Source organism: Phoca vitulina, unplaced genomic scaffold (genome assembly GCF_004348235.1).
Source record: "Phoca vitulina isolate PV1807 unplaced genomic scaffold, GSC_HSeal_1.0 scaffold26, whole genome shotgun sequence".
Taxonomy (NCBI): domain Eukaryota; kingdom Metazoa; phylum Chordata; class Mammalia; order Carnivora; family Phocidae; genus Phoca; species Phoca vitulina.
The window spans coordinates 23,591,345-23,605,348 of record NW_022589729.1 but is presented as its reverse complement, the minus strand read 5'-3'; the positions used below and the strand labels follow the sequence as shown (position 1 = coordinate 23,605,348).

Genomic DNA, 14,004 nt, shown 5'->3' with positions numbered 1-14,004 from the left:
CCATCCCACCATCTTATATAATTTGGGGGTTAGAGGGTTGCCAAGGAAGCTGATTAAAAAAAAAATTAAAAAGTGCCAACCCAAGCCCAGGTCCTAAATGCAATCAGTGACAAATGTCTTTGTTAGTGAAGAGTTCAAGCAACAATGTTCCAGTAAGCAATGGTTTCACAGGAACTACCCCGTTCGGGATTTTTGTCTTCTGTAAACTCCCCAACACCCAGTGCCTCAATCAATTGAATGGTGAATAATTTAGGGTGCTGGTTCTTATTAAACCCAAATTATAAACAAACTTGAAGGGCTTTTCTGGTATATGTTCATGTACAGGGCTCACCAGAAATCCAATTGTACAAGAATACCAGCTCCTAACAGACGTGTCATAATGTCTTGGACGAGTATATTCAGGAAGCTTACAGAGACTGTAACTCATTAACTGAACTTTAACATCATCATGCAATATGGGTTCAGATGACATTGTTGAATGCCTTTTGGATTTTGGCAAAGATACCTTGGGAGTCATTAGTTATCTGTCAATCATTTACAAATCCTTTCTGAAATCAGTTAGCAAATAATGTTTTATCATTATAAACATGTATCTTTGTAAATGTGAGTCATTATAAGTATGCCATGTGGCTGAGTTCAGTGGGATAGTGAGTTTAAAACAGAATGCCATAATGGAAAATGCCCACACTTGCCAAAAGGAAATGGTTAGACTGTGACTTGATTGAGAAAAAATAATTACCCCAAACTGAGGTTTTCATTTGTTTTGTGTTTTTCCCCAGCATAGCTGGAATGTAAATTGCTTATTAACTGTCACTGGGGCTGAGTTCTGAGCACCTGTTATTTGTACCACACGTGAATGTTACTCCGCTCCCTCTTTCACAAAAATATGTTCATTTCTCACAAAGTACTGAGTACTTATTTCTATTAAATTAACCAGATAGATAAGCTTCAAAAGACTAAAGTAACTCATTAATATAATGTTTCTTCTGCATGCCAGTAAGTTCTACAGAAAAGTAAGAGAGTGACAAATAGTAAATAGTATTTTTTTTAAAGGTTCCTGTAGGAGTTATTAGGAACCTAGTAATGCTATCCTCCTTCAACTTTTTGGGTACATTTTTAAAAAAGATTTTATTATTTGTTTGTCAGAGAGAGAGCACAAGCAGGGGTAGCGGCAGGCAGAGGGAGAAGCAGGCTCCTGGCCGAGCCGGGAGCCCGATGTGGTACTCGATCCCAGGACCCTGGGATCATGACCTGAGCCTAAGGCAGACACTTAACCGAATGAGCCACCCAGGCATCCTTGACACTGAGCATTTTTCTATTATCTCATTTTCTCACAACAACACTATTGGATACCATTGTCGTTTTTACTTCTGAAGAATTCATAAGGCTTAAGGAAGTCAAGCATTACTTGGCCCCTGAGTAAAGGACAAAGCAGGAACAGGAGTTGTGAACTTTCTGATCCCAAATCTCAGGCTCTTAACTAGTAACTTCATTTGTGCCATGATCTCATAATGTGTTCTCGTGCTCAGGTAGGTTGCATCCACCAAGCACAACTGCATGGTTTCTCAGGGAAGCACAATTACATCTACAGCCAGAGTGTTGAGGAGTTGATGGGCAATGCTCTTTTATGGACTGAATAATATGTAAAACCTTAACAAATGTGTATCCCACATTTTGGCATGTATAATAAAAGAAGACCCATATATTTTGTAGGCATGCCTACAAAATATATGCCCCTTCTGAATTTTCATCTAAAATTAGTAGTCATAGGTTGTGGTGCCTGGCTGACTCAGTTGGTGGAGCATGTGACCCTTCATCTCAGGGTTGTGAGTTTGAGCCCCATGTTGGGTGTAGAAATTACTTATATATATATATGTATATGTATATACATATATATATATATCTTAAAGAAAAAATAAAATTAATAGTCATTGGTTTCAATAAAAATCATATTTTGAAATCCGCTATATATTTAAAAGAAAGAATTAAATACTACCTACCACAGTGTTAATGCAAAATAGACTGGGTTGGTTATGTATACAAAAGAACTTAAAGCTCAGAGGAAAAACAGCATGTTTACCAAATGCCCTCCCCACTGGCAGCCAGAATGACCAGTTTCCTCACTTCGTGTGAACCAGCACCAGTTTTAAACTACCTACATTCCATGAGCAGGTCTCCTCAACAAAATCTCACCTTGATGAGGCTATGTGAATATTTAACTGGGGACATTTCCATCACCCATGAGGACCACAGTCATGGCCTTGGCCACCTCTCACCCTGACTTCCAGGAGTCGCCCAGACCCCAAGTCACCCCATCCGATAACAGAGGTGAGTCCACGTCAGGCAGGGTTCAGAGCCAGCAGCACAGCGAGAAGGCAGGGGACAGGAAGAGAGGATAAAGCCTTTCTTTATTCTTATTTCCCTTCCATCCGGTCCCTCTCCATAAAGCATGTTTATCATTCTGAGGCTATATTTCAACATTTCAACTGAAATAAAGTAAGGCAGGAGGGAGAAATGAAAACATAACAGTAATCAGAATAAACAACAAAGAAAAAAAAGGATCGTAAATTCTGTAATGTGAACCTTCAGACAATGACTGCTAAATCTATCCCATGATGTGTGAAATTATGTTACAACAAATGTCCATATATGAAGTTATAAATTACCTGCTGAATACATATACACTTAGTTCAAAAGAAGCGTCAATGTTAATATTGTTTGAAACCACAAGAAGGCTTGAAAATGTATATACGTGGGCTTTGATCACTGATAGCAGCAGATTCTCTACCAGAAACCTAAAAGAATAAGATAAAATTTAAAATTTAAGAGTGAAACTAGCTAGAGGCATAAACTTATAGTCTAATTGACTCAGTATCCTTATCTAATTGAGAGTTCAGAAAAGGTCCCTTACGACTTTGCTATCTGCACGATGAGCCTACCATACCCATCACTTCCTAATCGAGGTACTACTCTTTCAGTGTTAGCTGGAGATAACAGGTGTCCATATGATCTTGCAAATAGCTTTCCCCTTTATGAAACTTTTTCTTCCATAGGAATCAAAATTTGGACTTTAGCCTCATTAACACTCTGATTTAAACAACTGATCTAATTAGATTTTAATGTGATCATTAAGGGAACATACCTAGTCCCTTTATTTATATAGAGGCACCTTTCTATTCATTTATCTTTTCTTCTTAGGTCCTGGGCCAGAAGTACAATTACTTGGGCACTGCCCCTCACAAACAGCAACTCCTTCTATCTAAAGAGTTTCAAAGACTTGGGGAAACATCCTTGAGTTTCCTAACTTTACGGCCATAAATACAATGAATAAAACTGTTTATCCAGAAACCCGTCTTCTAACTAACTGACAATGTATCCCCAAGGTACAGACAGCTATATATATTTTTAAAGATTTTATTTATTTACTTGACAGAGAGAGACAAGGCAAGAGAGGGAACACAAACAGGGGGAGTGGGAGAGGGAGAAGCAGGCTTCCCGCTGAGCAGGGAGCCCGATGCAGGGCTCCATCCCAGAACCCCGGGATCACGACCCGAGCCAAAGGCAGACACTTAACGACTGAACCACCCGGGCACCCAGACAGGTATATTTTAAAATAATCTTGACATTTGTTTCAAAGAGATGAAAAGCCATAATAACAGGTAAAATCATAGGTTCCTGCAATAAGTATCCCGTCCCCCCAGGTTCTGCAAATCCCTCACAAGACACTGGGGACAGGCAGCCCCAGGTTAGGATATGGAGATCTATGAGACCAGGAAAAGTTTCTATTCACAGTTGAAATCTCAGCATGCCTCCTTTTCAGCATCCTGGGGGGGAAATGGCTCCTAGTATTTGACAAAAGAAGAAATTATCTATTTTAATTCAATTCAAATTTCTTCCATACCCCCAAGTTCACAGAAATACAAATATGAAAGTATGTTTTTAAAACAGATGAAATTAAGAGACTATTTTGTTTTATAAAAAATTCCAAACATTGTATTCTGACCCTAGAACAATTACTGTGTTGAATATATGAAGTGGGTTGTAAAAAGTAATTAACACGTAACTCGTCAAAAACACAGCTACTTCATAAAGCAAATCACATCTCTAATCAAGCTGAGCCATAAGACTTAAATTTCCTCCTTCCTGTAGTGCCTATAGTTCTTTAAGTTCTTCAAGTATCATTAAAGACTTAAGTCAAAACACGTTGGCTGATTCTAGGGAAAGCATTGATGTGATTGTTCAAGTGAGGAGCTGATCTAGCTACTTTTTAAATTTTTTTATTTTTATTTTTTAAGATTTTATTTCTTTTTTTTAATAAAGATTTTATTTATTTATTCATGAGAAACAGAGGCAGAGGGAGAAGCAGGCTCCCCGTGGAGCAGAGAGCCCGATGCGGGACCCGATCCCAGGACTCTGGGATCATGACCTGACCCAAAGGCAGACGCTTAACCGACTGAGCCACCCAGGTGTCTCAAGATTTTATTTCTTTATTTGACAGAGAGAGAGCACAAGCAGGGGGAGCAGCAGAGGAGAGGGAGAAGCAGACTCCCCTGCTGAGCAAGGAGCCCGATGCGGGGCTCCATCCCAAGACCCTGGGATCATGACCTGAGCCGAAGGCAGATGCTTAACCAACTGAGCCACCCAGTCATCCCTAGCTGCTTTTTAAAAATGGAATGTTATTCTTACATTTTAAGAATGACAGACAAACTGGTTATTTAGACATGGGTATTTTGGAGAAAATTCTCAAATATGAAGTGAACCTGTTAATTCATGGAAAAAAACTGATGGTACTTTTTTCCATTGATAACTTCAGGCTTACAAGTGAAAATTTGGATTTAAGAAAATTTGTATATTCCACTGTGAGTTTGACAGCTTCCCAGTATTTAAAGACTTCAGATGAGATCAGAAGTAATATTCATAAATAGAATTTTTGATACTATATAACAAAATGTGTCAACATTTGGAAAATTTGCCAACTTTGATGAAACTACATTTTCCAAATTACCAATGTGAGATGCAACAAAATCATGCATAGGTAAAAGGTGTATTTGAAGTATAAAATAGGCCAATGAATTTTAGTGTAACAGGGTATAAAAAGTTCACAGATGTGGTTTCAGATTCCACATTTCAACTAATCTTTTTTTTTTTAAGATTTTATTTATTTATTTGCCAGAGAGAGAGAAAGAGAGAGCACGAGCACAAACAGGGGGAGCGGCAGGCAGAGGGAGAAACAGGCTCCCCGCTGAGCAAGGAGCCCGATGAGGGACTGGATCCCAGGACCCTGGGATCATGACCTGAGGAGAAGGTAGACACTTAATCGACTGAGCCACCCAGGAGTCCCTCAACTAATCTTTAAGAAGATATTACTTGTGGAGTTTTGGTGTAGCATCAAAGAAAAAAAATCCATAAAAATTATTTGAAAAAGTTATTACAATATTGCTCCTTTTCCTAACTTCATATCTTGAAGACCATATTTTCTTATATATACTTCAACCAAAACAATATATTGCTACAGACAATGCAGAAGCAGATATGAGAATCTCGTTTTCCATTAAGGCAGGCGTAAGGGGCGCCTGGGTGGCTCAGTTGGTTAAGCGTCTGCATTCGGCTCAGGTCACGATCCCAGCGTCCTGGGATTGAGCCCCATATCGGGCTCCCTGCTCAGTGGGGAGTCTGCTTCTCCCTCTCCCTCTGCCACTACCCCCTACTTGTGCTCTCTTTCTCTCTGTCAAATAAATAAATAAAATCTTTAAAAAAAAAAAGGTAGAGATTAAAAAGACTACTGAAAATGCTGCTTTTTATGAATTATTTTGTTTTAGAAAATAGTTATTTTAATTTAAAATGCATTATGCATATTAACATATTTTAATAAAAATAAATTAGTATATTTATAAATAAATAATAACCTTTACTTTCTCAATTTTAATTTTGAATACAATAAATACTCATAATTCACAGAAGCAAAAATATTTTGGGGCCCTAATAGTTTTTAAGAGAATAGCTGCTTTGCAGAGTCATATGTCCTTTAACACCTACATTAGTACATTTCTAATATTGTGGCATATTATTGTTTGATTATTCATTATTTTTTATAAAGTATTTTTTATTTTATTTTACTATTTTTTTAAAAGTAAGCTCTACACCCGACAATATCAAGAGTCACATGCTCTACTGATTAAGCCAGCCAGGTGCCCCTATTGTTTGATATTTAAAGAAATAACAGCAAGAGTGCCAGGGTAGCTCAGTCTGTTAAGTGGCGGACTCTTGGTTTCCCTTCAGGTCATGATCTCAGGGTCCCGCGATTGAGCCTCCCGAGTAGGAATCAAGCTCTGCGCTTAGAATGGGGTCTGCTTGAGATTCTCTCCCTCTCCTTCTGTCCCTCCCCCTGCTCACTCTCTCTCTGTCAAATAAATAGAATCTTAAAAAAATAAATAAAGATTTTATTTATTTATTTGACAGAGAAAGAGAGAGCATAAGCAGGGGGAGTGGCAGGCAGAGGGAGAGGGAGAAGCAGGCTCCCTGCTGAGCAGGGACCCCAATGCAGGACTTGATCCCAGGGGCCTGGGATCATGACCTGAGCTGAAGGCAGATGCTTAACCAACTGAGCCACCAAATCCTTTGAAATACTTGCCCATCTAAAATACTTCGCTTCCCAGCCTCCCTTACAGCTAAGGATAAGTACGTATCTAATTTCTGCATAGTGAGATGTAAGCAAAGTGTTTATGTGGTACTTTCAGGAAATGTCCTTAAAAAAAAGTATGTTTTCAAAAAAAAAAAAAAAGTGTGTTTTCTCTGCCTTTCCTCCATTCTGCTTCCTGGTATAGAATGATGGCTGGAATTCTAGCAGCCATTCTGAAACATGAGGACAAGAGATAAAGGGTAGTAAAATGGAAGGAACCTGGTTCTGAACAACTTTGTAGAGCTATTGTACCATCCCTGGATTGTCTACATCTGAACTTCTAAGAGAAAAATAAAGATTTTATTTAAACCACTTTATTCTGACTTTTCTATTATATGCAGTGATATCTAATCCAAGAAAATATAATTTTGATGGGAAAAATGCTGTACATAAACATTTCGAGTTTTCTAAATAGAATCTCAGGGGGAAAAGAACTTTGCTCCATTAGAAATTAAAACAGACAACTAACTCTTTCACAACATGGGAAAAGATATGCATTATTTTAAGAATCCATAGTTTATTACTTTGAAGAACAATAGGGATATTTAACAAGAACCTAAAACTACTGTTGGTCATTTTAGTAATAGTTCTTTCATGGTGAAGAGTGATCCAGATTTTTCCCATGGATTCAAGCAAAGAATAATAACTTAAAATTATGGAAGACGTATTATACGTTCATCATTTTGCCAGCACTAACCTCAAAGTATAAGCTTTACTTTTATTGGGGGTAAAGAGATAGGCTGCCCTTTTAATCAACTGACTAATGAACAAATAATCTAAGATTAACTTTGCAGCTAATGAAGAGGCGTGATTAAAAAGTTGGTTGACAACACATGAATAAATAAATGACCATAAGCCTGGAAATGCTACCTGTAGTATTTTAAAGTGTCAATCATATCTCTAGTCATCATTTAAAGAATTAATGTGTGCTAATGTTATCATCTAAAATATGTTTACAGAGGTCAGAAGAGCTACGTCTGTCCTCCTCCATGCCAAGAGGTGATGACATCAAGGGGGTATGTCACAAGCCTAAGTTCAGTTAGTAGATTTAAGTTGGTTTGGAGTTTTATCCACTAAGTATGATCTTCTGACCCCTCAGTTTTACAACTTTCCAGTCTCTGTGCTGCATAGCACCTCTCCACTTCTGAGTTAATCATTTCTTTGCCATTATCTGCCAGGAGTTCTTATCTCTTTTGCTGTCACTTTATAACAGGGTCCTCTTATCAACTTGCATAGAGTCATGTGATCCATCTAAGCCTATCAAAAGTTCCCATTCTTCTGATTAGAAACCATCATGTAACAGGATACATGGTTTACAGCAGGCCACTAATGCTGGAAAAAGTACAGAGTCCAGGGAAAGACTTACTTGTAACTTTCTGAATTCTTGGATTTTTTTTTTTTTTTGCAATTTTTTAAACTTTCACTAAGGGCTACTGTAGTCTGATGTGTCCTACCGAGGACTACAAAATTTGACAAGCTCTACTTTTTCTTATGCTCAATGATTTCTGCTTTAAGCCAAAGGACCACCTATAATTTTACTAAGAATGTCTTCTAATTCGGATACTGGAAATTTACAAGATTCTCTAAAGCGCGGACTTACACCTATTGGTAAGTAGGAGTTGCTCTATTTATCATCCATTTATTAGTCTGCTACTACATTAATTCATGTAATTTAATCTCATTGATGTCTTTAGTATTATAAGTCATTGCTTCTCCTATTGTCTATTAAAAGCACATAAGCCCATGTATGTATCACACATTTATCTTTCTTGAAGTTAAAAAAAAGAAAATGGATATTTCAATATTATTCATTATATCCACTGTTTTTGGATGCCCATCCATTAGTCTAAAACAGTCAGAATCAAAAATTTATAATGTATATATTTCATCACTAGTATTTTCTGATAATTTCTAATCAGAGATAATAAGCTAAAATTTGACCAACTCGAAACTAGTTTACCATATGGAATCATCATTGATCAAACTTTAACAAATAGCTTTCAGATATTTGTAAAGTTTCAAGCCACACCACAGTATGGTGTCTCATTCATTGCAGATACTATAGACCCTTTTGTTTCTCTGATGAATAAAAGCCATGCAAAAAACCATGTATTTTTAATATATGTATTTAATAAATATATGTATATATATACACACACCTCATCATTAGTTAAGGATTACAATTTAAGGGTTACTGTCTGTTTTCCAAAATAATGAGCATGGCTTGTTTTTATAAACAGGAGTAAATAAAGCTAATTTTCACTTCTAAAAAGAACAAAAAATGTTAGTGTTACAGCAAGAATACATGCAATTAGTCCTAAAAGTAAAGGACTAAAGGGAAGTGATTTCCAGCGGTCTGTAATTATTAGTCTGCTGGCAGTCATGCCCTTTTTCCTTTCCCTTAGTTTTTGAAGGACCTGTGCCTTTTCTTGTAGCACTTTTTAGGCTTTCGAACTGCAATTTCCCTGCGAATTCGCGGAGGCCTGTCATGAGCTCTGAGTTCCAGCTCCGCTGTAACAAGAAGGAAGATCAAGGCTTGGGCTTTTCCTCTTTCTCCCTTGATAACCAGCTGACTCCACTGAGTGCAGTGATTGCTTTTTTATTGAGCCAACTACACCCTATGGTATATCAATTGAGGAAATGGTTACCCCTCCACCCCAAAATCTGTACTTAGGAAAAGAAAACACGAGGAAGGCAGAGTGCAACACTGAATCAATTGCTCTGCAGATAAAAAGAACCTATGAGCACAAGAAAGGAGGTGAAAGAGAAACACGATTTCTAATCTTTTTCGCCTGGCAAAACCGCGGCGGCGCGCTAAGGAGTCCTTCCAGGCAGCGACCGGCTAGGCGTTCCCGGGGCTCGGCGGCCCCGGGGATCCGCGTGAGGGGTTCGCGGCGAGAGCGCGCTCAGCTGGGGACAGGGGCGGCGCGTGCGTGGGGCGAGCCCGCGCTCCCGCCTCACCTCGGGTCGCGCGCAGCGGGGACTGGGAGGCTGCGAATTAAGAGCGCTTGGGGGTCCCCGAGAACACATACGCCGACCCCCGCCGCCACGGCGTCCCTCAGACTCTTGGGGTGAATTAAGAGGGTCAGGTGGTAGAAGGAGACCCCTTTGCATTTCTCTCTGCTACGTTTAACCCACCGCACTGGGACTCACAGGGCGCGGGCATTGCTGTAGAATAGAGGCAGGTCCATCCCGAGCATAAATAGAGATCTAACACCCTCACGTCTGGGATCAGCCAGGTTCGAGAGAGCCAGAACCTGCGGAACGTCTGTCTAGCCCCGGAGGGACTGCTAAAGACTGAGCCTCAAAGAAAAGAGTACGGAAGGAGGCGCCCAGCGAGTCTACCCCAACACCCTAAACCTCTCCAGGCACTTCCGGGCGTCAGATCCCGGGATGACAAAATTCCAGTCAATTTTCCGGTAAAAGAAACCTCTTTCCGGATCTCCTTCGCGGCCTCCCGCCCTTTCCGAGCCCTAGCACCCTCCCTCCCCCATACCCTGGTATTCCCAGGTGGCTGTGAGATGTCCCTGTTGGCAACATCTTAGGCACCCAGAGGCGGCTACTGGCACTGAGAATTCCATCTATTCATGGGGTAGCCTCCAAGGAGCGCGGAGGGTCATTCCTGGGGGTCTCTTGGCTAGACAAGTCACCCAAAGGGCTGACAGAGGAAAAGGGGGCATTGTGAGCCATCAGTCTGAACAGTTAGGGCTTACCCCAATCCTGAAGGTGAGTTTCCTCTTGGATTGGATTCTGATTGCCCAGGGCAGGCCCATTGAGAGGAACCCATGGGTGGAGTAGAGAGTGTCAGGTTCTGGGGTGGCTTTGAGGGAGCAAATTGCAAGTTAGGATAGGGATGGGGAGTGGTTCGCAAAACTGAGGCCAAGGCATGTAGAGATGGGTCAGGGTTTCCAACTTTACATTAATTCAGTTGTGTTGTATTAAGAAATGTGCCTCTGTTTATTTCAAAAGCTGTCCCTATGGGTCCTTGGTGGGTATGACATTTTCCTTCTATGCACACTGGTGGTTACATGAAAATTGTGTATAAATGTCTGTACTCATATAGAAAAGTGGAAATCATAACATTGTTCCTTCTGCCTACCTGCAAGATAATCACAGTGTGGTATAAGAGCAGCAGACTTGGGGTTATAACCAGATTGTTCCCTTAAAGTTAACTAGCTCTGGGACACTGTCCAAATTCTTGGTTTCTGGCTTAGGTTTGTTTTTCCCCTTTCTCCCAAATGGGGCAATTTTACTGATGATATACAGTAGCAATGTAAGAGAGAAAGAGAAACAGAAAAAGAAAGAACAAAGTATTTGTCTACATCAACGAAAGAGTCAAATCTGTATGGTGGGAAGTATGTCCTATAACAAGTATTTATTGACTCTTCTGCAATGTGCTCAACATTATTGTTTTGATTTCTATGAAATTTATGTAGTTCTTCAAATTAAGTGCATTAATAGAATACATTATACACATTCAATATGTTATTGTCTATTACCCACAGGAAGTTATGTCTGCATAGTTAGGGGTACATAATACACAATGCAAACATTCTTGAGACACTACATACACTTTGTTATCTAGTCCCCTTAGCACTCTTGGAGTCTGATTTCATTCCAGCAATAACCTCCAGTAAGCTCTGTGCCCATAAGGATCTCTGAAAGTAGACATCATGCAGCAGAAAATGAGATAGCCCATTATGTCACCCTAAACTCTGGCTAGCCTTATTGGTGGTGCAGTTTAGAATGTCAGTCACCCAAATCCATGTTCTGATTCTTGGCTGCTGGGTTCAGGCAGCCAGTTCCCTCCAGGAAGCTAAACTCTGGTGCCTCTTCTCCTTCCTTGCCTCAGCCTAACTCCAAAAGAGTGCTTCCCAAACTCTTTACTGGCCTTGATTTACAAGTTCTGACTGGAGCTAAAGGATTTCTTTAACACCTCTTTTAATAAACCAAGAAAGATTTATGGAGGAAGGGAGAACAGAGGCTTGGTAGTGTTTTTTTTTTTTTTTTTTCCTTTACTTAATGCCTCTACCCAGACATAATGTCTAGGGTTATCTTAGATTCAGCCTTGAACTTGAGATGAGGTATGGAGAAGGCTCTGGGACAGACTCCCACCTGGAGGCCCAGCTTCCCCCAAGCACTGCTAGGGATGTTTTATGAAGGGCAAGAGTCAGATGTCTTGTTCCCCAAGACTAGAACCTACCTCAGGATAAAGCTATTTCTTTGGGTTGCACTTCCTCACTCTTCACCTTATTGGAACAAAAATTTCTCTGAGAAATCCAGTTGGCTTCAAGGAACTTTAGGAGTTTGGGGACCTTGAGGTCTAGGGGAAGCCCTGGGGAAGAGTTGAAATATAACCAGTGTGAACGTGAGAGGTTAAGCCTGGAAGAACCATGTGGACTGAACTTGATCAGACAAATTAATAAAGGCTGCCTCTTTTTTAGTCTTTTGGGAAGCTCTGATATGTGTGTTTTTGTGTAATAAGTAAGAAAAGACACACTTAACTTTTAAACTCCAAATAATCTGAATACAGATGAACATAAGCAGTTTGGTGAGCAGTTTTATCTGGGGGTGTAATTAGGTCCCTGAGGACTATGTCAAGCGCTGCAAGACAGTCAAGTTAGCAGGTACCTCCCACTGGAAGGATCTTATTTTTAATGGTTCTAGAATGGTTAGTGATTCCCTTCCTAGTTATTTTCCTTAGAGAAAGATGAGTGTGGGTGAAGTTAGGGGAAAAGAAAATACAAAGGAGAACTGGTATTTATTAAGAGCATGGTATGTTGCTTTATTCGTACTGTCTCATGCAAGTATAGAGTTTACTTGGTTAACCCTGTTTTACTGATGACAAAATTGAATCAGAAAGGTCAAGTGATTTTCCCAAGATCCTTCACCTTGTCAAGAGAGTGAACTGTAAACAGAACCCATGGATGTGATTCTGAAATCCATGATCTTTCCTTAAAGTAGTGATTATTTGCCTTTGTTGATATAAAGTAATTATTAAAAACAATGTTGATCTACTCATTCTTCCAAAAGGCATGGGGGATTAAGAAGACATTTGTAAATGGCTCTTTATCTTCCTTTTCATTCCACAGTGGAAATTAGATTTAGATCCCAGTAGAATTCAGAAGGGTGGGATGGGGAGAGGTGTAGGGGGCCGGCTGGGGACAGCATCCAGGAGCCTTGGGGGCAGAGCAAAGCATGTAGGAAAGCACTTTGGGTCTTCTGTTCTGGTTTCCTTGAAAGGCTCTCTGGAGTTTGGAGGGAGGTTTTGCTTGCATTTATGGGGTGTATGCTGGCCACTTGCAGGACTACTGACAGACAAGGGAATTGAGAGAAAATTCAGAGCAGCTATTTGTTATAGAATTGGTGGGTATGAGGAGGGCAGGGAAATCACCCAAAATGAGTGACTGCATTTATTTTTTTAAGATTTTATTTATTTGACAGAAAGAGAGAGCACAAGCAGGGGGAGCAGCAGAGGGAGAGGGAGAAGCAGGATCCCCACTGAGCAGGGAGCCCCATGTGGGGCTCCATCCCAGGACCCTGGGATCAGGACCCCTGCCTAAGGCAGACGCTTAACCCGCTGAGCCACCCAGGCGCCCCTGAGTGACTGAGTTTAGAGAGAAAAGGACCCTTTTTACCCCGAGGAACAAACATCTATTGTCTTTTTTTTTTAAGATTTTATTTATTTGCAAGAGAGAGAATGAGAGACAGAGAGCATGAGAGGGAGGAGGGTCAGAGGGAGAAGCAGACTCCCTGCTGAGCAGGGAGCCCGATGTGGGACTCGATACCCGGACTCCAGGATCATGACCTGAGCCGAAGGCAGTCGCTTTACCAACTGAGCCACCCAGGCGCCTACATCTATTGTCTTATAAGGGGACGAGATAGAGAATGAAATAGTTTAAGCACACGCACCCGTTTTTAAAAAGCACTTTTGACAAACCCTGGTGTGTTTCTAGTGAGACGCTGGTCCCACGCCCAGCGCTAACATTTTTCACAGTAAATGCTGATTCCTTCCTCATGATCTTGGACGTCCGCAGCCTCAGCCCCACCAAGCTCCACCTGTTCTACCCGCGGTCTATATTGGATTGAAAAGAAAAATCGGTCTGAACCCGGCACTAGGTCCCCGAAGCATCTCCCCAGTTTCCAGACAAGAAACCTTGGGGGGAAAGCGAAAGAATTTGCCCCACGCCTTTGCGCTGGCTGGCCACCACCTCTTAATCGTAAAAGTTGTCTTTAGGTCGGAGGACGAGCCGACACCCTGCGAACTGCGTAACCTCCCAAACCCTAGCACTTTCCATACTTTTGCACCGCAAGCCGGAAGGTGA

General features: G+C 40.7%; 1 protein-coding gene across 1 annotated transcript in view; it reads left to right on the top strand.

Annotated features, from left to right (window-relative positions):
* The first annotated feature begins 8,223 nt into the window (after positions 1 to 8,223).
* NR5A2 (nuclear receptor subfamily 5 group A member 2) overlaps positions 8,224 to 14,004 on the top strand; it is a 135,622-nt gene continuing 129,841 nt past the window's right edge. The window contains exon 1 of the mRNA XM_032422250.1: positions 8,224 to 8,287. Coding sequence (XP_032278141.1) covers positions 8,224 to 8,287 — 64 coding nt within the window. The remainder of the gene's footprint in view (positions 8,288 to 14,004) is intronic.